At 43.1% G+C, this 24,145-nt stretch overlaps 1 protein-coding gene across 3 annotated transcripts in view; it reads left to right on the top strand.

Annotated features, from left to right (window-relative positions):
* FOXO3 (forkhead box O3) overlaps positions 1–23,502 on the top strand; it is a 125,154-nt gene extending 101,652 nt beyond the window's left edge. For 2 of the 3 annotated variants that reach the window (XM_012438415.3, XM_064360799.1), the window contains exons 2-3: positions 2,340–3,774; positions 18,770–18,859. In XM_012438415.3, coding sequence (XP_012293838.2) covers positions 2,340–3,740 — 1,401 coding nt within the window. In that variant the 3' untranslated portion in view covers positions 3,741–3,774; positions 18,770–18,859. Of the gene's footprint in view, positions 1–2,339; positions 3,775–18,769 lie in introns of all 3 variants that reach the window. The other variant, XM_064360800.1, reaches the window with a different exon arrangement.
* The last annotated feature ends 643 nt before the right edge of the window (positions 23,503–24,145 follow it).

Below are 24,145 nucleotides of genomic sequence, written 5' to 3'. Positions count from 1 at the left end.
CATACCTATTACATAGAGAAATTATTTTACTGTTCAAAGAAGTGTAGTATCTGAACCATTAGCAGAGATGCTATTATTATGTTTAAAAATCATAAAAGTAAAAGTAATCAGGATATATAGTCTCCTGGGCAACATTTGCTTCATCAGATACTCAGCATGTTGCTTATGTTCTTCTCTCAAATGTAGTTGTAGAAATGCCAACTTATGACCCACGATTGCTAATGATTATTGCCCATCCTGAACTACAGGCCCGTCCTACTTATGGTAAAATCCTGCTGACATTCTGTGTTTTAAAAACATTCTGGGTCGGGCGCAGTGGTTCCTACCTATAATCCCAGCACTTTGGGAGACTGAGGCAGGTGAATCACTTGAGGTCAGGAGTTTGAGACCAGCCTGGACAACATGGTGAAATGCTGTCTCTAGTAAAAATACAAAAATTAGGCAGGTGTGGTGGTGTGCGCCTACAATCCCAGCTACTTGGGAGGCTGAGGTGGGAGAATCGCTTGAACCCAGGAGGCAGAGGTTGCAGTGAGCCAAGATCAAGCCATTGCATTCCTGCCTGGGCAACAGAGTGAGACTCCGTCTCGGGCCGGTGGGGGGACCATTCTGATAGAACACATGTATCTGCATCTTCTACATAAATACAGTTGGTGATTGCCAATTTAAACAAATATATAACTTTTAGGATTGTTCATATTTAATATATAGCATCAGATAATATCTTTTATCTTTAATTTGCAAACGAAAACTCATTTGGCCTGCAGGTACTGTTCCGGATGTGTAGCATACAGACTCATCAGCTCTTCCCTTTTACTGCACATGAGGCATTTTACAGATTAGAATGAGCCTGCTGCAGGCCATGAGCTCTGTCCACCATCGACTCTGTTTTATAATAGCAGTAAGAACACCCTGACTTCATAGCGTGACTGGCTTCTGAAGTGTATTATCATGTGTCATTCTTACGTCATCCCTGTCAGAGATGGTTTGGATATGATTATAGCCATAACGAAGGTGGGGAACTGCAGTTGTTGCAGACAGATTAGATTTGTTCAGGGTCACATGGTTGGTCAGTGGCAGAGATAGGACTGAATCTGGGTCATCACTGTCAACTGGGTGTATCTGCCAAGCCAGGAAGAGAATTCTTGCAAGATGGGTGCAGTCATTAGAGTTTTGAAGATATTTTGCCCTACTTTTTAAGTAAATCTTTTTAGGATACTTTTAAATTTACAGAAAAGTTGCAGAGATAGTACAGAGTTTCCATACACCCAATATCAAGTTTCCCCTGTGGTTAACATCTTCTAGTATGGGACATTTGTCACAACTGATGAATCAATATGGATATATTGACTTAAGTTCATAGTTTCTTTGGGTTTCTTTCATTTTTACTTTTCTTTTTTTGTTCCAGGATTCCATCCAGGATGTCATATTACCTTTAGCCATCATGTCTCCCTAGGCTCTTCTTGGCTGTGACAGTTTTGAGAAGTACTGAATAGGCATTTTATAAATGTCCCTTAATTGAAATTTGTCTGATGTCTTTCTCATGCTTAGGCTTGGGTTATGGGCTTTGGAAGGCAGACCACAGAAAGTGCCATTCTCATCTTGTCATACCAAGAATACATATTTTCAGCTCATCTTATCCTAGTAGATACTGCCCTCAGTCACCTGACTTGGTATTTGTCAGTTTCTCCACTGTAAAGTTGCTCTTTTCCTTCCTTTCATACTGTATGTACTCTTTCTAAGGAAGTTACTATGCTTAGCCCACACTAACTTAACAGGCGAATATCTATATAAATTATTTGAGTTCTTCTAAATGGGATACTTGCCTCCTTCTTTAATCAAGCTGGCAAATCCTGCTGTACAATTCTTATGTCTGAAAGAGTTGCATGGTAAGGTGTGAAATCTGGCAGGATGAGATGGAGTCATAGAAAGGTTAGGTTAATTCATAGAAGTAGTTAAGAAAAGGTGGATGCTATGCCTCTATACTAGTGGAGGAAGGGACCATAAGAAAATAAAGTAGCCCTCCACCAGTGATTAATTACCCTTAGAGAGCCAGTGAAGTTCCTTGCAAAGTACAGAGGACAGAGGAGTATGGCAGTAAATTCCAAGTGTGAACTTCAGTATAGACATTATAATTGCAGAAAGGTTGAGGCTGAGGCTGGAGGAGCACTTCAGCCCAGGAGGTTAAGGCTGCACCAGTGCATTGCAGCATGGGCAGCAGAGTGAGACCCTGTCTCATGATAAAATAAAAAATAAATAAGGAGTTTGGTTTACTGTATCTTCTGGGTGCTTGATTTTGGACAATTCTGGTTCATACTCTGTATTTTCTCTTCTCCCTGCAGAACTCCATCCGACACAACCTGTCACTGCATAGTCGATTCATGCGAGTCCAGAATGAGGGGACTGGCAAGAGCTCTTGGTGGATCATCAACCCTGACGGAGGGAAGAGCGGAAAGGCCCCCCGGCGGCGAGCAGTCTCCATGGACAACAGCAACAAGTATACCAAGAGCCGTGGCCGCGCAGCCAAGAAGAAGGCAGCCCTGCAGACGGCCCCCGAATCAGCTGACGACAGTCCCTCCCAGCTCTCCAAGTGGCCTGGCAGCCCCACATCACGCAGCAGTGATGAGCTGGATGCGTGGACGGACTTCCGTTCACGCACCAATTCCAATGCCAGCACAGTCAGTGGCCGCTTGTCGCCGATCATGGCAAGCACAGAGTTGGATGAAGTCCAGGACGACGATGCGCCTCTCTCGCCCATGCTCTACAGCAGCTCAGCCAGCCTGTCACCTTCAGTAAGCAAGCCATGCACGGTGGAACTGCCGCGGCTGACTGATATGACAGGCACCATGAATCTGAATGATGGGCTGACTGAAAACCTCATGGACGACCTGCTGGATAACATCACGCTCCCGCCATCCCAGCCATCGCCCACTGGGGGGCTCATGCAGCGGAGCTCTAGCTTCCCGTACACCACCAAGGGCTCAGGCCTGGGCTCCCCAACCAGCTCCTTTAACAGCACGGTGTTTGGACCTTCGTCTCTGAACTCCTTGCGTCAGTCTCCCATGCAGACCATCCAAGAGAACAAACCAGCTACCTTCTCTTCCATGTCACACTATGGTAACCAGACACTCCAAGACCTGCTCACTTCGGACTCACTTAGCCACAGCGATGTCATGATGACACAGTCGGACCCCTTGATGTCTCAGGCCAGCACCGCTGTGTCTGCCCAGAATTCCCGCCGGAACGTGATGCTTCGCAATGACCCGATGATGTCCTTTGCTGCCCAGCCTAACCAGGGAAGTTTGGTCAATCAGAACTTGCTCCACCACCAGCACCAAACCCAGGGCGCTCTTGGTGGCAGCCGTGCCTTGTCGAATTCTGTCAGCAACATGGGCTTGAGTGAGTCCAGCAGCCTTGGGTCAGCCAAACACCAGCAGCAGTCTCCTGTCAGCCAGTCTATGCAAACCCTCTCGGACTCTCTCTCAGGCTCCTCCTTGTACTCAACTAGTGCAAACCTGCCCGTCATGGGCCATGAGAAGTTCCCCAGCGACTTGGACCTGGACATGTTCAATGGGAGCTTGGAATGTGACATGGAGTCCATTATCCGTAGTGAACTCATGGATGCTGATGGGTTGGATTTTAACTTTGATTCCCTCATCTCCACACAGAATGTTGTTGGTTTGAACGTGGGGAACTTCACTGGTGCTAAGCAGGCCTCATCTCAGAGCTGGGTGCCAGGCTGAAGGATCACTGAGGAAGGGGAAGTGGGCAAAGCAGGTCAGTGCCCAATGGTATGGCATAAAAATAACAATATGGGGATGTGAGGGGGGATCCCTGAGGGAGCCTGTCTTCTCTTTACTTTGAACTTTATTCGACATTGAGAACCATGGAGCAGTGGTGCACATAGCATGGCTCCCAGCCAGTTCCATCTCAGAGTTTTACCCACAAACCAAATAGCGCTGTCAGGTGCCCCTCTGCACAGTTTGCTGATGGTTCAGAAATTTGCTGCTAGTGAAAAGAACACGCACACATTGAGAGATCGCATTCTTTTTTTGCATCTGGTTGTCCTCACTGACCTGTGACACAGGTTGCCCTACTTGATGGGTGGATGAGAATAGAAGAGAAGGAGAGGTATGGGAAGCTTGGGTCATACTTCAGTGTTAAGGATCCCAGCCAAAGGGCTTTCCTAGAAAGACCTCTGGTCCATCACTGCCTTTTGTCAATCTTCAGTGTTACAGTTTCTTCATCTTTTTTTCCTAGTAAAGTAATGATTTGCAGGTACTTCTAATTTACCTGCAGAATATGTATTCTAGACACTTTCATATGTGAGTATTTCTAACAGAAGCAAAATCTGTTAATTATTCTTCATCTTAGTACTAAGCATCTATATTGGCTGGCACTCAAGAGCTAAGCCTTTAAAAAAGTAAGAGGCCAGGTGCAGTGTCTCATGCCTATAATCCAAAATTATGGGAGATTGAAGCAAGAATTGCTTGAGGCCAGGAGTCAGAGACCAGCATGGGCAACATAGCAAGACTCTGTCTCTACAGAAAATTTAAAAACTTAGCTGGGCATGGTGGCACACACCTGTAGCACCAGCTTCTCAGGAGAATCCCTTGAGCCCAGGAGTTTGAGGCTGCAGTGAGCTGTGGTCGTGCCACTGCACTCCATCCTGGGTGGTAGAGCAAGAACCTATCTCTTAGAAAAAAAAAAAAAAAAGACCCAAAAATTAAGTAAAAAACACAAATGTTTGTATGAGGGAGAACTTACTCATGTGCTTCTGCTTGTTCCCCAAACTATAAATGATGTCAGCAGTTTTCAAACATAGAGTGACACAGGCTGTGAATGGTGATGCAAATTTTTTAAAATTGTGGCATTTTAATGTTCTTGGAACCACAAAGATCATGCGGTGTAATGTGGTAAGAAAAGCATGTGATTGAAATCAGGAATTGAGGTTCAGGCCCACTTCCACCACTTTCTTGCTACCACTATGGGGTGTGTCTTAGGTCTCTGAGTCTCAATTTCCAGTTTTGTAAAATGAGGATAATAGCCTCTATGACTTCACAGGGTTATTACAAGAATCAAATGCGCTAGAGCATGTGAAAGTGCTTTGAAATCTGCAGTGGGCTGAAATATGTACCATGCAACTAGGTGTACTGACAGATGGGCAGGCAGGTAGCCCAGAGAGGTTAAGTAGTTTGCCCAAGGTTACAGAGCTAGATACATTTATTAAATGGCTTGAACTCCCATAGTAGTTCTTCCTTATCTCTCTAGCTGGTTAAAAAAAGGGGGGGTGGGGGAAGTTCTCTGAACTGGAATCGAAGTGGCAGATGATAGACAAGCTTTCCCTAAAAACTGTCCTCCTCAAGAAGTGAGATGAACACTGGGATCTTCTGCCAACAGGTTTGCACCCCTAGCCACCCCGATGTTAACGGGTTCTGTTCTGTGCCCAGCCCTTTTGTTCTGTTTTGTTTTAGTCTCAGCAAGCTACTTGCAGGCTTCTTTAACTGGTGTAAAAAGCAAGGGAATTCAAAACCATAAAAACTTGAGCCTTGTTTAACCCTCTGCCATGATGAAGGACTTACAAGGGCCTCCTATGGTGAGCTCACTCCAGCTCATGGGTAGTTGCTGAAAGGGGAATATTAAGAGTGTTGTGATGCTAAAGCCTCTCAACTTTCTCAGGCATAAGGGACCCCTGATGGAGCTCAGGTATCTGATTTCAGTCATTTAGTAGCCCTTGAGATGGTGAAAAGACTGTAATGGAAGCTAAGTAGGGTGACAGTACTTCCATGCCTGCCAGTTCAGTGACATACCAGAACCTGGGCTGGTGGAGATTTGACTTTAGAAATGTTGATATTTGGCCTTTAGAAGACTAGTTTGTCTTCCTTTAAGGAGAAGATTATGAAAGATTTGGCCTTAGACTTTAGATATTTGAGTTTTAAAAGAATAAATGGTTTGTCTTCCTTTAAAAATAGGCTTTTAAAGATGTAAGTTTTAATTTGGGTGTAATTGTGAGGAGACCACTTTATAGTTCACTGGAAAAAAATGTTTTCAGAAGAAAATGTATCAGTTTTTGTCTAATTTTTCAACTGTTGGTTTCCCTTTTGGTTGAATAGCAGATCTTTTTCATATATGTGTAATTCTAAAGGATTGTACAAAAAATTATTAAGGGAAATTTAAATATTTAGATGTTTAAAGTTTATCTGGTGAGCTATGATTATTGATGATAATATATTACCATATTGGGTATAATGCATTTCATTACTGTAGCCTACTGGAGCCTTAGGGTTGTCTTTGCCTGAGAATATTTTGGGGGAGTTTGTTTTGAGAAGCTAAAAATGAAATGTCACCAAATTTTCCTGAAAGTAGACTAGCTCAGTATGACCATAGATCATTTAAAGAACCGTCCAAAGGACAGTGGGGGCTGTGAGGGGATCTGGTTTAGCATTTCCATTTTTGCCTTGGATTCCATTGTTCACTTCAGCAGCCAGGAGCACGTGCAACCTGAGGTGTATTTTTTACTTTTAAAGTTAACTGTGACTATCACTTCATTGAAGACTCTCCTAAATTCACAGAACGGGGCTGAGGTCAGACTCCGACACTTCACTTCTCTCCAGTTAAGTGCCCCAGCTTCCCAGAGTTGCTCTCTAATAACTTTCTTGGTTTGACGACGACTTAGTGTTTCTCCGGACTGACTTCCTGGCTTGCTCACAGAAGGTCATGTGATGCTGAATCTGAGCCTTCTTGTATTAATGGACAGTCTGCTCAGTTGACAGACAGTCTTGCTGAGGAGCTGTGGCAAGATGCTTCTCTAGAGTGCTGGGTGTTTCACACATGTCATTCATTTTAGACCACGTGTAGAATCCTTTGACCCTTAGATCTATCTTGAAAAGAAAAAGATAGCCGTACATTTTTGGAGGGCTGGCTGCTGGGTTGTGAAGGGCATTGTCTTCTCTCCAGTGTTCATAAGTCTTGGTGCACATGCTTACAATTGGTGGCAGAGAGATGGCCAGGAGCTGGTGTGGTGGCTGCAAGCTCAAACTTCCAGTCAGCCCTCTTGAGTTTGACATGTGTCCTCTCTGAGGGAAAGCAGCTTCAGTCTCACCTTACATTTGATGTCAGAGATGCCTGCATTCACAAACGGCTTTTATTCATCTTCATTTTTTTTTGACAGTTGGAGACACCGTTAGAGAGCAGCCCAATATTTAGCTTGAAGTGCTTTATGGTGAAGATTGGGAAACATCCACCAGCAAAGGCCCAGATGGAGAGAGGAGGGGTAGTTCTCTTCTTGTCTCGGCCACTGGCCACATCACTCAGTCTCTTAGAACATTAGGTTTCTCATTTGTCAAAAGAAGACAGCCTCATCAAGTTTTAAATGTGCATAGTATGTATCATTTTAAACTTGAACCCTAACATCTTGTCTGTAAAATGGACCTGATGAGGTGCTATGTTATGATATGGAACTAGAAAGAAATAGTGGTGGACTAGTATGGAATCAGCAGGCTGCAGTATTGGAAGCCATTTAGAATTTATACATAGGCTACTTCCCAAAAGGAGTAAATCTTTGATGCTTGTTTGATGTTTAAATGCTATGATTCTAGTATGTGTTTAAAATTTATGTTGGGGATAGGACTAATTCTAACCAAATACAGGTAATACTATATTGTGTCTTTTATTGATGTAGATATTTCTGTTTTAGGGATCGATAAATATGAATCTGTTGTGAATTACATGGAGAATATTCTGTTATTTGTACTTGTGACTGTAGTCTTTGGTTATTAAATGCTAGCCTGAAGAATTCTGCGTCTGCAAGGATCTTTAGTCCTACCTTTATAAGAAAAGCTGAAAGTCTGAACTGTCATTCAGGGAGAGAATGTTGGGATCTTTTTAGTGTCAATAAGCACAAGAGAAAACTGATACGGCCATAAAAAGGGGTTTTCTTTGCAGAGGCTGGTACGCTCACTACATACACTATTTTTTCCTGGAAAGCAGTGACATTTATCATGAAGGCTACTCTTCCTGGGCCTGTTGGTTTTATAAAATGCACCTGTGTTCACCTCCGGCCAGCCTGCTAAGCATGGAGACAGAGCCTGAGTGCTCCTCCTTGAAGCAGTTGCATTTATAAACAGCTTTCTGGAAGGTCTCTTCTGTCCAGAGAGCTCAGGTAGAACATAAATAAACAGGGCGAAAATCATCAGAATTACTACTTATAACTTAGAGTGTTCATAATGCTTAGCAGCATCTTGTAAACAACAGTTTCTATCAGTAGAGTTTTCCCCCAGGAGCCTCCTGTGCTTCTCACAGGCTTACCTTTCTATATGGAAATCGGAGAAGGGGGCTTGTTGGGTTCTACTTCTTTGCCATTGCTGGAGAGATTGCCTCCTAGAGGTCCTCTGTGACCTTGGGCCAAGTGGGAGAATGTTTGTGGACTGCTTTCTCTTCCTTGACTTGGAGACACATTTACTGAACTTTCATCCCAAGATGGAGATTCTCTGCCTCGCAAGAGTCACCACCTGCTTCACCCTGGGTTTCTTAATGTGTTCATTGAATTTCAAAGTATTGCTTTCCCAATCCTCCAAATTGTTTTGAAGTTTAAAGTTTCAGAAACTAAAATGAATTTAAAATTTGTTTTGCAAATTAGTATTTAGAGGTCCTGTAAGTCAATGTTTCTCAAAATGTTTCTTGGAATACTAGATCCTCAAGATATTCATAGGTGTGAAACGGAAAATGGATTCTTTGGTCAAATAAGTTTAAGAAATATCATGTTAAACAAAGACAAATTGGAATATTTCCAACAGAACTTCTCAGAACCTTAAAAGTTAATACACATTGTGAACCTTCTTGGGTAGGATGTGTTATGCAGTGTTTCCTAAATGTGTTTGGTATCTTGAATCAAACCCTTTTCTTCAAGAAACCATAGAACCAGTGTTCTAAGGAACCCCCTTAAGAAATCCTGTCCTAGAGTTTTGCTGAAAGGAGTCAGCACCCTCCTTGGAGGCTAGGGCTTTTCTTTGCCCTTTTCCTCCCTTTCTTGCTGAGTTTGTTGTATGCCTTCTCAGATATCTAGTGTTTCTCAGCTATATCGTGCATGAGCTAGCTGCCCGGCAAAGTGGTAGACCTGTATTGCTAGACGTGCTCAAGAAAGGCCTGAAATCTTTAAGCACAGTTCATCTATTATCCGCTGGGCACAAGGGACAGAAGTAGGTAAAAGGGGTCCTTCTCTTAAAGTATGCATGGCCTGGTGGAGAAAGTGGTGGCAGTAGTGATGACAGTTTGTTGTAGAGTCAAAGACTGCCTCACAAGATTGGAGCAAAGGAGCATGTGGTATGGCAACCTGATGTGCCTGGTTTTCTGGGACAACCCAGCATTCAGGGGTTCTAGTTCATTGTCACATGGTATGTTCCACAAAAACCTAGACCCTACGACTTCAGGAGCTCCATACTAACCGGTCAGAGTTCAGGCTGAATCCACATGCTGGTTTCTTTTAAAAGTTCTCCAGAGCACTTTATGTTTGATTTCTAGAGCTGGTAAGTTCATCATGGTTGAGCAGGAGCTGCCCACTTCAGCACACGGTACCTGGGGCTCTGCTCTGAGGGAGTTGTGGATTAAAAAAGCCTCCCCTGCAGCCCACTCCAAGTTAAGTGAGATCCTGTGGGATGGCAGAGGAGCTGTGGGACTGTAGCAGAAGGCCACCTTTTTCATGGCTGTGTGTCCCAGAGTCAAGTCACTCATCTCTTTTAGTTTCAGTTCACTTATCTATAAAATGGATTAAAATTAAAAGTTGCCTCACAGAGCTCCAAGAAGGACTAGTTCTAATATGGGCTAATGTCTTCTGATACCTTTTTAAAAACGTTATTTAATGTTTATTGTGATTTAGAACAGCTCCAGAGGTTAAGTGGAAGTAGGAAGCAGCCTCGCCAGTCTTAAACTAGGGGCAGAAAGAGTGACTGCTTGCCAGTGAACTAGACTCAGCTGGGTTTCTCTTTTCATTAGAAACGGATCACAATTACCTTTTGGTGTGAAAACTTTAATTTCCAGAGTCAATGTCCCTTAGAAGTCCTTCTTACCAGTTTCAGTGTACCTACTAGAGAGGCTGTTCTTTTCTACTAGCAAACGGAACTAATGCTGCAGATGGTGTGAGATCTGTGTGTGGTACCCAGAGTGCTCCATTAGCATCTTTAAAGGATTGTCCGAGAAGTCCCAGCTGTCTGGCTTCAGCTCTGCTTAACATGAGTGTCCATTGGTGTCCACAGGGGCTAGCAGCAGGCCCCACTGAAGGAGATGACTCACCCTCCTCTTTTCAGCTGCCTCAGAGCCTCAAGCCTGAGCCTCTCCTGCTGTTGAGAGGAACCTGGCAATGCCATCTTTGCCTTCCCACTGCCACTCAGAGAGCTCCGAAGCCACTCAGAGAGATAAAGAGCCATTGCAGCCCCTCCTGGGGCTGTCTTGGAGCAGAAAAACTGCCACATAATAGCATGGTGCTGGCAGTAGTCTGGCCTTGGGTCTCCCCAAAGCTGGCGGTTTATCTCTTACTGGTTACTGTGATACAGTTTTGGCGTTCAGAAAAGACAGTCACTGTACCCTTAACATTTCTTCCAGCTCTTAAATTGAGTGAAAACCCAGAAAATAAAGACTGTTCTTGGTGCTTCTAAATAAGCAGCAGCCAGGCCTGGGACTAAAATACACCACCCTGTGGAGCCACTGGACACTGGGATGCAGGTCTTTTGTTTCTTTCTTTGCTCTGTGATAGATGTGGACCTTAGTTTGTAATTTTAGGTTGACTTTGTTTTTAATAACCTACTTTTTGCTAAAATCCATGGCATTCATTTATTAAAGAATAGGATCACTTAGTCATGAAGTCTCAGAGGGTAATTCCAGTGTTTCTGAAGGCTAAAACTGTAATTGACAGTCTTGGTTTGATTGAAGGTTTGGATGTCAGTGTGTCTCCTCTCTCTTCCTCCCTCCCTCTCCCTCTCCCTTCCCTCTTCTTTTCCCTCTTTCTCTCTGATGAAAAAAGTCTGAGCCATAAGGTTGTGGGCTTTTTTTTTTAACATGTTCGTGTCTGTGTGGAGTGTGAGTGTTTGACTTGATTCCTCAGGGGAAATCAATGACCAAGAAGAGAAGGCGAGAGGTAGGAGTCCAGGAATTCTGAGGTCTTAATTTCCACTAGGCCTTCATTAGTGTATATGCCACTGTAATTAATTGGAGCTTTCATTGGTCATTTGTATGTTCAAAAAAGTTCAGACAGCAATACAGCCCAACGTAGTTATAAGTAATCAGAAAGTATCTTGACTGATAGACTGTTAGAAGATGGCCCTAATGTTTACCTGAAAATGCTGCCTGCCCACCACGTAACTCAAGCCAAAGCATTCCCTGCTCTGCCTGCCAGGTTCTACTCAGAGTGCCCTGCTGGCCGGGAGGCAGCCCCGGCTGGCACTTACACTGCAGTGCAAGTGCAGGCCACGCTGTAAGAAGAGTGCCACCGGGCCACACACGCAGATCCCCCTCCAGATGACCAGCCTCAGGACGCTTGTTCGTCTCGGTCGTGGAGCCACCCTGAAGTCCCTCTCACTTCCCTCTTGGTTTCCTTCCTCTGTTGCACTGGTGTGATGGTGGTTTCTTGGCCACCATCTGTATCACCTGCCTGTTCTGGTCATACCTTACAGGTGGTTTGGACTATTTGTAGAACTCAACGAGCCGATTCTGTTTCCAGTTTCAGAATCACTTGGAAAAATTAGATTGTCTCTCAAAATCCTGTGTATCTAAAGCAGGAAAAGAGGACTTTAAAGACACTCCCTTCGGTACTTGCTAGCTAAACCCTGAGATGGGCTGGCAATTACAACTGCACTTCGACCCACCCTCTGGGGATCTAGGGCATCCCAACCTGCACACTCCTATTATGCATCCCTGCCCCACCCCCCACATACACACATCCCAGTAAATGCTGTTGAAGAGTCATACGGGATAGGGTCACACCCAGCAAACATAAACATTGTGATATGCAGGTCATGATTGATGGCTCTAAACATTTCCTCCTGTACTACAGTTCCCTATTGTTTTTAAATGGTGAATCACTTTACTGACAGCAACTTGAGACTTAGGGTAGCAAGACTTTTAATTTGGAGGCTGGTGATAAGGATATGTATAGTGGGATGTACAGAAAGGATGGGAGAAGATAAACTTTATTTATTAAATACTTGAGAATTAGTGGAATGTTGAAATTGTGCCTTGTGTTGATTTCATCTGTAAGAAATAGGAGTTTTAGAAATTTAATGATTGAAAACCATCCTTTTCACAAAAAGTATTACAAATCCTAGGTCATATCCCACAGGCAGTAGGTTCTGCCTGGACTCAGACTAACTCTTAGCAAATACGAGTAAGTCATGGAAGCAGTTGCAATGAAAGATGCTAAGTGTTTGAGTTGACAAAGAGGAAGAGAGGGTTCTTGGAGGAGGATGATTCTTTGATTGATTTAGTCAACATTTATTGTGCATTTAGTACTTTTTTTTTTTTTAAAACAGAGTATCACTCAGTCACCCAGGCTGGAGTGCAGTGGCGCGATCTTGGCTCACTGCAGCCTCAGCCTCCCAGTAGCTGGGATTACAGGTGCCCGCCACCACACCCAACCAATTTTTTTGAATTTTTGGTAGAGATAGGGTTTTCACTATGTTAGTCAGGCTGGTCTCGAACCATTGACCTCAAATGATTCACCTGCCTTGGCCTCCCAAAGTGCTGGAATTACAGGCATGAGCCACCGCCCCCGGCCCATTTAGTACTTTCAATTTACCAGGTTACTTGGGCCATCAAGAAAATTGTGTTTCCTTCACTGGAATATGTGCCGCATGAGGGCAGATACCATGTCTAAGACAGAGCTCTTAAAGTAGTAGATGCTCCGTAAGTGTTTGATCTGATTTGAAGACTTTCCTCTGCTTTCAAGGAGTTCAGCATGTTGGGATCCCAAAGTCCCTGAAAAAGTTGCCATTTCAGGCACACTATGATTAGATACCAGGTGAGTGGCATAAGAGTTCAGTCAAGGATAGTGTAGGGAAGGTGGGGCTGGAGGAGCCGTCTGAACAGGTGGGTGATTCACATGGGTGGTAAGAATTGCTGTCCAGACAAAGTGTCTTTGAACCTGACCCATCAGACAAGCAGAGGGTTTGTTCCCAGAAGCAGTAGTGGGGCTTAAAGCATGGATGAGGACAGTGGAACTTGGTCCCACAGGTCTTTGCCAGCGAAGTGTTTTGGATATTATAATAAAGCTAAGTAACCATGAATTCAGAGAGGATCCAGATACCCTTTAAAGGCTTTTTGCCTAAAAATTGGGTCTTTAAAAAGAACATAATCTAAAACTTTACATTCTGTTATATGTGATTGGCAAATCTAAGAATCTTAAAATACTGAATCTCTGCAACTTTGCTATTGACAGTAAATCAATATCTATCATATTTCTGCCACATTAGTATTCATAGTTGACTCCGGATATGTGAAGAATATTGGTTAACATAATCCCTGCCTCAACATAAAGTCAAAGGTAGGGCATCCTTAAGTTAAACTTATTTTAGCCGTCAGTAATCACCAAATTTAAGCAACAGAAAAGCTGGTGCCTCCCAGCAGTTGGCTCCCAGCTCCTTGTCCCTCATCTGTGAAATATGAGGATGGCTACTTCTCTCCTTTGAGTTTTATCAGCACAGCACAAAGTCTGGCTGGAAGGGCAGTCCACACCAGGTCCAGGCTCTGAGTGTCCTGGAGGCAAAGGCTCTGGAGGGCCCTGTCACCAGCCTTCCCAGACTGGTTCACCTGCTGCCTTGACCAAACCCAGGAATTACTGAGAGGCAGTGCAAGGCAGCCTTTGCACAAGTCAGGCTTGTGTTTTACACAGATGGAGGGTGTTTTTGTTAGTAGTGTGTATAGTTGAGTACCTTTCTAGTATCATCCTGAGTGTTTCTTTGCCGTGAAAAGCCTCTCATTCTAAGCGTCCCTGTAACATCCTCACTTTCTCCGTAGGTGCTTTACATGCCTGCTAGAAATTACCAAAGAGGTGAGTTTCCTGGAAATTTGGCTTTCCTTTAGGGAGGTTCCTCACCTGAATACAAACCTGGCTGCCATCCTGGCCTAAACTTCTTTACCTGTTGTTTCCCTCATAAACTGTTCAATGCCTGAAATAGCAACTTGACAGCATTTGCCAAAATGGATTTTAACAGAGCTGCACCTCCTAAATCTTCCTCTCTTCCTCTCTGGCAGACATGGAGGATGTCTCTGGCATGCCTCACAGGCAGAGGGCTGTATTCTCATCAGCCTGGCCCCTGCCATCAGTCTGGTTCCCATGAACCTCTCTAGCTCTTTTTCATCACCTATTTCAATCTAAAAGATATTGAAAAATGACAAAATTAAGCCAAAGTGTGATATGCATTAGCATGTTTTCCTGAGCTGCATAAGTTTTGCCTTGAAGATGAACTCCAAGGGAACTGTGTCACTTTGGTGCTCCCAAATTAAATGTGGCTGCCTAACCCAAGACCTGCAAAAGTGTTATTTTCCTGGGGTGACACCAGCTACGGAACCCTTAGTGGATGCTGGCAGATGACTGTGGCTCGTGTGGATTGCGTGTCCCTTAAGTCCTTCTGGAAGTGCAGCAGAAATGCCATCAGGCAGACATTTTTTTAAAGGTTTGAATGGAAATATTAAAACTCTGAAACCCACCCCTGTCCTTTGGAGTCCATGTGAGACTTCCTTGTCAGATTGCATGAACATCAATTCCTTTTCTATCCTAAGTGTTCCATATTTAGTCCCCAGCTTGCTCCAGGGGTTGAAAGTTTGGCTAAAATTATCTTTCTTTTTAAAGAGTGAGGAAAGTGGTGTTTCACTTTATTTTTGCTTGTCAGGCAAACTTTCAAATCATCTAGTTCTGTCTAGCTAGGAAAACAGTTGATAACCTTCATGGATTTGTGGATGTGAAGGTTTCATCTTGCTATCTCTTTTTTCTTCCATGTCCTATTTAGTATTGGGCTTCTGTTCTGTTCTTCTCTGCCAAGAAGATAAAAACACTAGTGAAAAAATTTTCACAGTGGATTCAGTTGTGGGAGGACAGCAGTAGGAACATTAATGTTTTATTCCCAGGTTGAAGTTGATTCGGGTTGTTTTGTTTTGCGTAGTTTTTGGAGGTGTTTCCCTTTCTTAGAGTGTCATGTGATTTATGGTGGTAATTAGGCAGAAACTTGTCTTCCCTACAGATGCCAAGATTATAGAGGGACTTGCTCACACCAGAGACCAGATGACAGCATCCATAGATATTTTTAGAATGGATCTATCATTTATTTGGTGCCCCCATTTCATTTTCTTTGCATCAAGAATTGATTTTAAACTTGTTAATTGGGCAGGGAGGGGATGGAGGGTGTCTTCCCCCTATTAATGAAAATCACTGATGGGACAGAACAGCATTTTTATATTTATTGTTAATAGGCATGTTGCCTAGTAGTTGCAAAGTAAGCTACAATTCCATCAGCTGTATGCTTCCTTTTCCTTCCAAAAGTTTTGCTTAATCTAATGTGTTTTTTTATAGCATTTTAAAATTTTATTTATTTTGAGACTGGATTGTGAGAATAATTTTTGTATTTTTGGTAGCGACAGGATTTCACCATGTTACTCAGGGTGGTCTGGAACTCCTGGGCTTAAGAGACCCGACTCAGCCTCCCAAAGTGATGGGACTACAGGCATGAGCCACACCATGCCTGGCCCCTTGATCTGATGTGTTTTTAAACTAGAAGAGCATCAAGACATAACACATAAATCTCGCAGTTAACTAAATAACTGTATAACTAAAATGTCATACTTTAAACAATGTAAGAATGACATGAGCTTTCTTAAACCCATGAAACTTGTACCCAATCTAAGTATCATTGACTTTCCCAACTCAGTAGCTGGGTTTCATCACTTAAAATCCTCCCTCTACCCTTTCTGTCCTTGATTGAATCAGATAAGCATGTATAAACATTGAGCCACGGAAGAGCCATTAAAAATCTAAGACAGATGAGTTGCTGCTTTCCTTTTGATTACTTTTATTATCCCAGTTTTCATTGTGAATGGTGATTCTGGTGTTCCTCTGAGAAGGATAATTATATTTCTATTCAACATTTATCTTTTATATTTTTTCAGTGTTTTACAATCTGTTTTCCTTCTGTCACAGTGGGAACCAGTGGCCTTTCTATTCTCTGGAGTGGGAGTTTCTATATTAAATTTGTCCTCTGCAAGAGTTGCCTCTATACCCGGGCCAGATCCTCTACCTACTCAGCCTATAAGCACCAAGGCGGTTTCCTGAGCAGGCCTCCCTGGGAGGGCATTTCCCGGGAGACCTCAGAGGAAGCTGTAGAACCTGTGTTTCACCAGTGACCCCGCAACCCCATTCTGCAGAAAGGGAAAGTGGTGATTAGCCCATCTCCTTTTTAATAATGGAGTTCTCAAAAGATTTTGGGCCTTTTGATGAAGGAATGTATATTTAGCCTGGGGACTGTGGTCAGCTGGTGCTTTAGACTGCCCCGCATGGGCCTTTTACCCCTGGCTTTGGGGTGATGGCCTGTTCTGCTCAAGATTGTGCTCAGTTAGGGGCTCGTGGGTATCCTCTGCCCTCTTCCCTCCTGTGTTGGCCCAGCCCACATTAGAGCAAGCCATACTCCCTGTCTCTGTACTTGGGGAATGAAGTATGTCACCTTCCCATTATGCACTGGCTTCTGTGGCTGCATAATTAATACCCAAGGGAAATGGAGAGGGGTCTGAATTAGGTAGTACTTTACAGCTTCTCCCTCGGCACTTACAGTAAGTCAGGATCGGGACTTAGGGATGGGAGTCCCCTGATGACTAATTGCATAGTGATGTCGGATAGTGGTTTATTAAGTGTTACTGTGAAGGAAAAAAACAAATTCTCTTCCAGAGGACTGTGTCTGTGAAACACTATCTAATCATTCATACTTTGTGAGGCAGTGTAGGGTGGCTGGAATAGCACTGGCTTTAGCAAGCTGTGGTGTTCACAGATGCTGAGATCTAATATTTACTTTACCTTTTATTCCCTCTGGAATCAACAAGCCATTATTTTGTAGTCCAAGATAATATTATCTAGTAGCTTTACGAAGCAAAGAATGCCCCCAAAAAACCATCAGCCAGGGAAACTAAATCCTAGGAATAGGCAGGAAGAAGAAAGGGGCTTCTTTTTCTACTCTATTGTCCTTGCCTCCAGTATAAAACAACCTAAAATCTTCAGTTTGGAACTATAACAAGGATAAGTAAATATGACCGTGGGCATGTAACATTGTAAATACTATAAGTCCTGCTGTCTTCGCGAATATTGATAGTGAAAGGTAAGATTGCCAACAAGTGCAGAGTCACAGAAAAGATTGAAGTTACAGTACACTCGCGAGAATTCCTGATGACCACACGGTACAGGCTCTAAAGGAGGGAGAAGCAGATGTATATAATGTGATTTTGTGTGTGAGTTTGTTGATGCATTTTTCATTACTTATTTACCTTGTCTGTTGAGAAAAGCATGTGTTCATGTTGTTTCACTACCACTTTTCTATCCATTTCTTGGCCTAGAGCTATTTCTTTACTACCGTAACTGCCAACACTGTCTGCATAAACAGAGGATCTGATGTCTGGAGGTCTGTCATGTCAGTTCCTTCTGCTGTTCATACATCTCTATGAGTATACTATTTTTCATCCTTTAACTTTTCTGGGCCCAGTGGTCACATGACATCTGATAAGACATATAAATTCAGATGCTCTAAGAGCTCCTCTCACCTCTTTTGTGCATTTCCATTGAAGACAAAATAATAATTGGAGGCAAAATAATAATAATGTTGTTAATTGTTAATGGGATGTTTTGTGGGGGATTTGTTGGCCATATATGTGTGTGATATAATTTTTTTCTGTGCAGATTTGTAATACAAAAATCAAATTCCTGAGCCAGGTGTATTGGCATGCCTGTAGTCCCAGCTACTCGGGAGGCTGAGGTGGGAGGGTCTCTTGAGCCCAAGAGTTCAAGTCCAGCCTGTGCAACATAGCAAGACCCCATTTCTTAAATTCCTGAGGTGGCCCGCTTAGAAATTACTTACTCTTTTTTTTTTTTTTTTTTTTTTTTTTTTCTGGGTCAAATGGAATTTCTATTTCTAGGTCCTTGATACTTACTCTTTTTATGGTGGGGAATGGGGGAGTCAAGATTACTCACAACCAGCAGTGCAGACTTATTAAGGCATTTATAGAAAGTGGCGTTTCATCTGCCCTGGTGTTGGGCATGGAAAGGGATGGTAAGCAGTTCAGTTAGTCCACATAGCCAGTAGAGGAGAACCAGAAAAGTATAACTCATCTACTTAGGGTGACTGGTTCTCCTTGTTTTAGCATGGAAAGTCCCATGTCCTAGGAAATCCCTTAGTCCGGAAGTCTAGAACAGAATCTCATCTGCATCTTCTAACTAAATGGGACCCACCAAAATACCCCTAATATGGTTTTCTTTGTTAATCTCCCAAAGTGAATGATCCCATTCCCTTTGGGCCTTTCAACTTCAGAGCATTTTGTAATAAGGACAACATGAGAAACAAGGTAAGTAATCTTTGTGCTTTGTCCATAGAATTTCAGACCTTTGAAACTAGTGTAGCAGAGCAGCTTTGCTGTGCCAGCCCTGGGCTCTGTGGTGGGTGAGGGAGATGGGAGGCCTTGACAGGTGGCCCTCAGGTACCCACTATTGCTGTTGGAATGCTTTAATGATCTCTGGTTTTCTTTTCTCCTCCTCTAGACCCTCAAACTGACACAAGACCTACAGAGAAAACCCTTTGCCAAATCTGCTCTCAGCAAGTGGACAGTGATACCGTTTACAGCTTAACACCTTTGTGAATCCCACGCCATTTTCCTAACCCAGCAGAGACTGTTAATGGCCCCTTACCCTGGGTGAAGCACTTACCCTTGGAACAGAACTCTAAAAAGTATGCAAAATCTTCCTTGTACAGGGTGGTGAGCCGCCTGCCAGTGGAGGACAGCACCCCTCAGCACCACCCACCCTCATTCAGAGCACACCGTGAGCCCCCGTTGGCCATTCTGTGGTGTTTTAATATTGCGATGGTTTATGGGATGTTTTAAGTGTTGTTCTTGTGTTTGTTTTCCTTTGACTTTCTGAATTTTTCACATGCATTAACTTGTGGTATTTTTCTGTTAAAATGTTAACCGTCCTTCCCCTAGCAAATTTTAAAACAGGAGGACAATGTTGTACCAGTTACCATTCCAGCTTTGGGCATCACAAGCTTTTGAACCCATGGAACTCCATAAACTAACACATTACATAAACTAGAGGGAGATTTTCTTTCTTCTTTTGTTTGGTAGAAAATTATCCTTTTCTAAAAACTGAACAATGGCACAATTGTTTGCTACGCGCACCCGTCCAGGACTGAACCATGCACAGGCAAAATGAGTGGCACACAGCGTCCCGCCCAGTGTGTTTCCAATTCTGAGGCAGGGTGGTCTGTGGACGGGACCCCAGCACCAGGTCTTCGGGTGCCAGATCAGTAGGGCCTGTGATCTCTAGTCCGTGTCCTCAGCTAATGTGAGCAGTGTTGGTCTGTTGGTTAGAAACTAGGATATTTTCAGGAAATAAATCAGCTCAGCTCTCCACTGATTGCCAAATACCACTAAAGGGTTTAGTTTTAAGGAGAAAGAAAAAGAAAAAAAAAAAGTAGTTCCGTTTTGCTTTGCAGAAGGAATGAACTTACAGGTGAGCATTAAGCTTGCAGTGAGAAATGTGTGAAGAGTAAAAATCCAAGTCAGTGCTGAGGCAGTTCTAACTTCACTGTTTTCCTAAATATACATCCTTGATTATTTTCAGCCTTGCTATGTATAATCTGATCTGCTAGAAGTGTATGAGTGAGAGGCAATAGCACACAAACTGATTTTTTAAATATAAGCTTAGGTTGTAATTGTACAAGTGACACAATGGAAGTACAAAATAAGGCAGTTTTAACTTTTTTTTCTGCTTCTATGGATTTCATTTTGTTGTGTTTTCAAAAAGTTATGGTGCTGTATAGGTGCTTTCTGTTTAACCTGGAAAGTGTGATCATATTCGTTACCTTCTTTGGTGGACAGAATAGTTGGGACCACCTTTGGTACATATGAAGTTGGTGATGATGCTCTGATCAGCACAGCGTATGCATACTTCTCCAAAGTGATACATGAAGACTCTTTTCTTTGCGTAAAAAGCATTAGGCTTATAAATGTATAAATATATTTTATCATGTACAGTACAAAAATGGAACCTTATGCATGGGCGTTAGGAATACAGGCTAGTATTTCAGCACAGACTTCCCTGCTTGAGTTCTCGCTGATGCTTGCACCATGACAGTGGGCACCAACACAGACGTGCCACCCAACCCCCTGCACACACCACCGGCCACCAGGGGCCCCCTTGTGCGCCTTGGCTGTATAACTCCTCTGGGGGTAATATTGGTGGTGATCACAGCTCCTAGCATAATGAGAGTTCCATTTGGTATTGTCACACGTCTCCTGCCTCGCTTGGGTTGCCATGTTTGAGCGATGGCCCTGTTGATTTCACCCTGCCTTTTACTGAATCTGTAATTGTTGTGCAATTGTGGTTATAGTAGACCTGTAGCACATTGCCTTTTATAAACTGCTACATGTTTATAAATCTTCATTTTTAAAGTATGTATAATTTTTTAAAGTATGTATTCTATTCATATGGTCTGCTTGTCAGTGAGCCAGACTTGCTTACTATATTCCTTTATAATAATGCTAGCCACTTCCTGAATTCTTTAGTAGTGTGCTATATGCAAGAACTTTCCAGTAGCAGTGAAGGGGAGGGTTGCCTCTCCAAGCTTCCTAAGGGGTGCTGCCCTGGGTAGGGATGCACTGCACAGGCAGTAGTAGCATGGGGCTGCAGTGGGGAGTGCGCTGGGAAGGGATGGGGGGAATCTCACACGCAAGGAGAATTCCAGAGTCTTTCCAGCATGAGGGTCCTGAGAACTTCTGTCCTGAGTTCAGAGAAGCATGCAAAGTAACTAGCAAAATACCTACTTGCCTTTGCAGTTTTACAGACCCTGGAAGCTGCTTTGGGAGCCGCTTTGAAGGCAACCCTCCAATGTGTTTCAATTTTAAAATGTTGAATTCTTTTCAGACATGTGGTATCTCATTTATTCCTTTTCTAATGTTTGTTGGATTTCAGGCAGAATGTCTTACAGAATGTCCTAGCACCAGATTATCATTTAATCCAGAACAGCTGAGGAAGGGACAGAGAAGGTACAAGGGCAAGGCAGCACAAAACAGTTTAGAAAAATGAAGAGGGAATGCTTTGATTTTGTTTTGTTTTTTCTTTTTCAGTAACTAAAACAGCATCTACATGTAGAGTGTTGTAGAGAGCTGAGACCAGGGCAAAGTCAAGTGCAGCATCAGTACTGTGAGACCTGCCAGCCCCAAGAGAGGGTCATCCAAGAATCTGGTAATGAAGCCTGTCTAGGGTCCCTGCACCCTCACCCTCAGCCACCTGCAGAGATGCCAGCCCCCCAGAAACTAGCCCGGTTCTAAAGTGGTCAGGCTGGGCAGGGGTGTTACCTGAGCCCTCTGCCCCTTATATTGAGACCCTGCTTTCAGGATGAGCCAACTTTTGGCCACGATGTCACATTCTGAGTGAGTGTCATGGGTCCCTAACAATAATTTTCTGATCTGGAGCGTCTCAGCAGAATCCTTAGCCTCAAGGGGCCTGGCAACTGTAATGTTTGATTTATGATGAGAACTATCCAAGGCCACCCTCAGCTTCTAAATAAGCTGCTCTAGGGAGCTGCCTACTTTTTGATGAGAAATTAGAAGAGGACCCAGTGTTGAAAACATGACATGCACTCTTGGGATCTGCTGTTCTCTTCAGGGCTCCAGAACCTGATACCTGTTACCAAAGCTAGGAAAGAGCTTTATCACAAGCCTTCACTGTCTTGGCATGAGAACTGTCTGCCAGGCTCAGTGTACCCATTAACTGTGAATGAATCTCAGCTTGGTTTCCTTTATTGCATCCTCTGCAATGTAATGATTGCTGAAACACATTTTACAAATTCAGAAGTTTGTCACTCCTGTTAATGGGAAGATCATGCACACGTGTAGTACAAGGTGGACTTTGTGTTTGTTTTTGGTGTTGATTTTTAGCATTGTGTGTGTTGCTTCCCCACCCTGAGGAGAGGACACCATGGCTTACTACTACTCAGGACAAGTATGCACCTCTCTGGGTGTGATTTCAGGTGGCTTCCAAACTTGTACGCAGTTTAAAGATGGTAGGGACAGACTTTGCCTTTACCTAGTGAACCCCACTTAAAGAATAAGGAGGATTTGAATCTCTTGAAAAACACCATGAAGAATAAAGCAATCAAAAAGAAGAAGTCTATGTTGGTGCCAAGGGCTTGCAAGGGGAAAGAAAAATGTTATCCATCCTCTCTCAAAGCAAAAGGGAAGCCCTGATAGCTCTGAACTCCGGTTTTATTTTTCTTGCTGTATTTGGGTGAACATTGTATGATTAGGCATAATGTTTAAAAAAATTTTTTTTGTGGGGGTAGAAATGTAATCACCAGTAAAGAGGTATGAAAAAGCCAGCCTCTCTTGGAGGCCAGGGAGGCAGAGTACTACTAGGGGAAGTGAAGTTCTGATGGAATCATGCCTGTCAAACAAGATCTTAAAGCAGATGCCCAGATAAAAGACTATGTTATATTTGATCTAAATCTTGAGTGGGTAACATTTTATGCAGTTTAAATGAACGGAATATTTTCTTCTTTTATCTGTTTGTATTTTTCTTTGATGAATGATTGGTCATGAGGCCTCTGCCACACTCCAGAAATACGTGTGCGGCTGCTTTTAAAAACTGTGTCTGGTCACTTATTTCTCTAAAATTATCTCATTGCCTGGCAATCAGTCTTCTCTTGTATACTTGTCCTAGCACATTATGTACATGGGAAATGTAAACAAATGTGAAGGAGGACCAGAACAATTAGTTAATATTTAAAAAAATGTATTGTGCATTTTGGCTTCACATGTTTAACTTTTTTTAAGAAAAAAGTTGCATGAATGGAAAAAGAAAATCTGTATACAGTATCTGTAAAAACTGTCTTATTTGTTTCAATTCCTTGCTCATACCCCATATAAACTAGAACTAAATATGGTGCGTGGCCATATTTAAATACCTGAGAGTCAAGCAGTACAGACTTTGGTTTGAAGCACCTCATCCTTCTCTCAATGCGAACACTATCATATGGCATTCTTACTGAGGATTTTGTCTAACCATATGTTGCCATGAATTAACTCTGCCGCCTTTCTTCTCAAGGATCAAAACCAGTTTGATTTGGGAATCTTCCCCTTTCCAAATGAAATAGAGATGCAGTACTTAATTTCCTTGGTGTTTGTAGATATTGCCTTGTGTATTCCATTTAAAACCGTAATCTAGTTTGTAAAAGAGATGGTGACGCATGTAAATAAAGCATCAGTGACACTCTGTCTTACTCCAAGAAGTCTCTTTGTTCTCCCTCCCCCTTTCTTGAACCCTAAGAATAAAACGGCAGAATTTATCTCAAGGTCTCCCTGTGGAATTCCCTCACAGGCTGGGAGAGGCACAAAGCTGAGAGACTATCATGAAATCTTTAAGTGAATCTTGTAAACCTTTTCTGTGCCCACTTCTGACCTCCACAGACAACCGACAACTTAATAATGGCAGATTTACGGCGTGGTTCATGGTGGCTGATAGCCACTTTTGGTATGCTCTGAGTCACGTTGCCCAGGGAGCTTTGAATAAGTAGGGAGGCGGGATTTAGAGACGGCCCTCACAGAGCCTCCAAGGTTGAGGCTTTAACTTGTCAGTTGCTTGACCTGGATGAGGTCCTCCTCACGTGAGTCCAACACATCAACGTTGGTCGGCAGCAGTTCCCTCCTGCATCCTGAAAGTCAGACACCACACTTTAGGCTTCTGGTGGCAACAGCGTATTTCCTCTGTGCGTACCTTTAGGGCCTCCTGAGTTACTTGTGAGAGGGAACTCCACCTATTGTGAAACTATTCTTATTAGTCTGGAGTGTGTTTTTTCATTTTAATAGCCATATAAAAGTTATTCAGATGATATAGAATAAGCAGGATCTATTTTAAGGT

Source organism: Aotus nancymaae, unplaced genomic scaffold (assembly GCF_030222135.1).
Source record: "Aotus nancymaae isolate 86718 unplaced genomic scaffold, 86718_ANA_hifiasm-v0.15.2.pri h1tg000040l, whole genome shotgun sequence".
Taxonomy (NCBI): domain Eukaryota; kingdom Metazoa; phylum Chordata; class Mammalia; order Primates; family Aotidae; genus Aotus; species Aotus nancymaae.
This window is presented reverse-complemented; position numbering and strand designations above follow the sequence as displayed.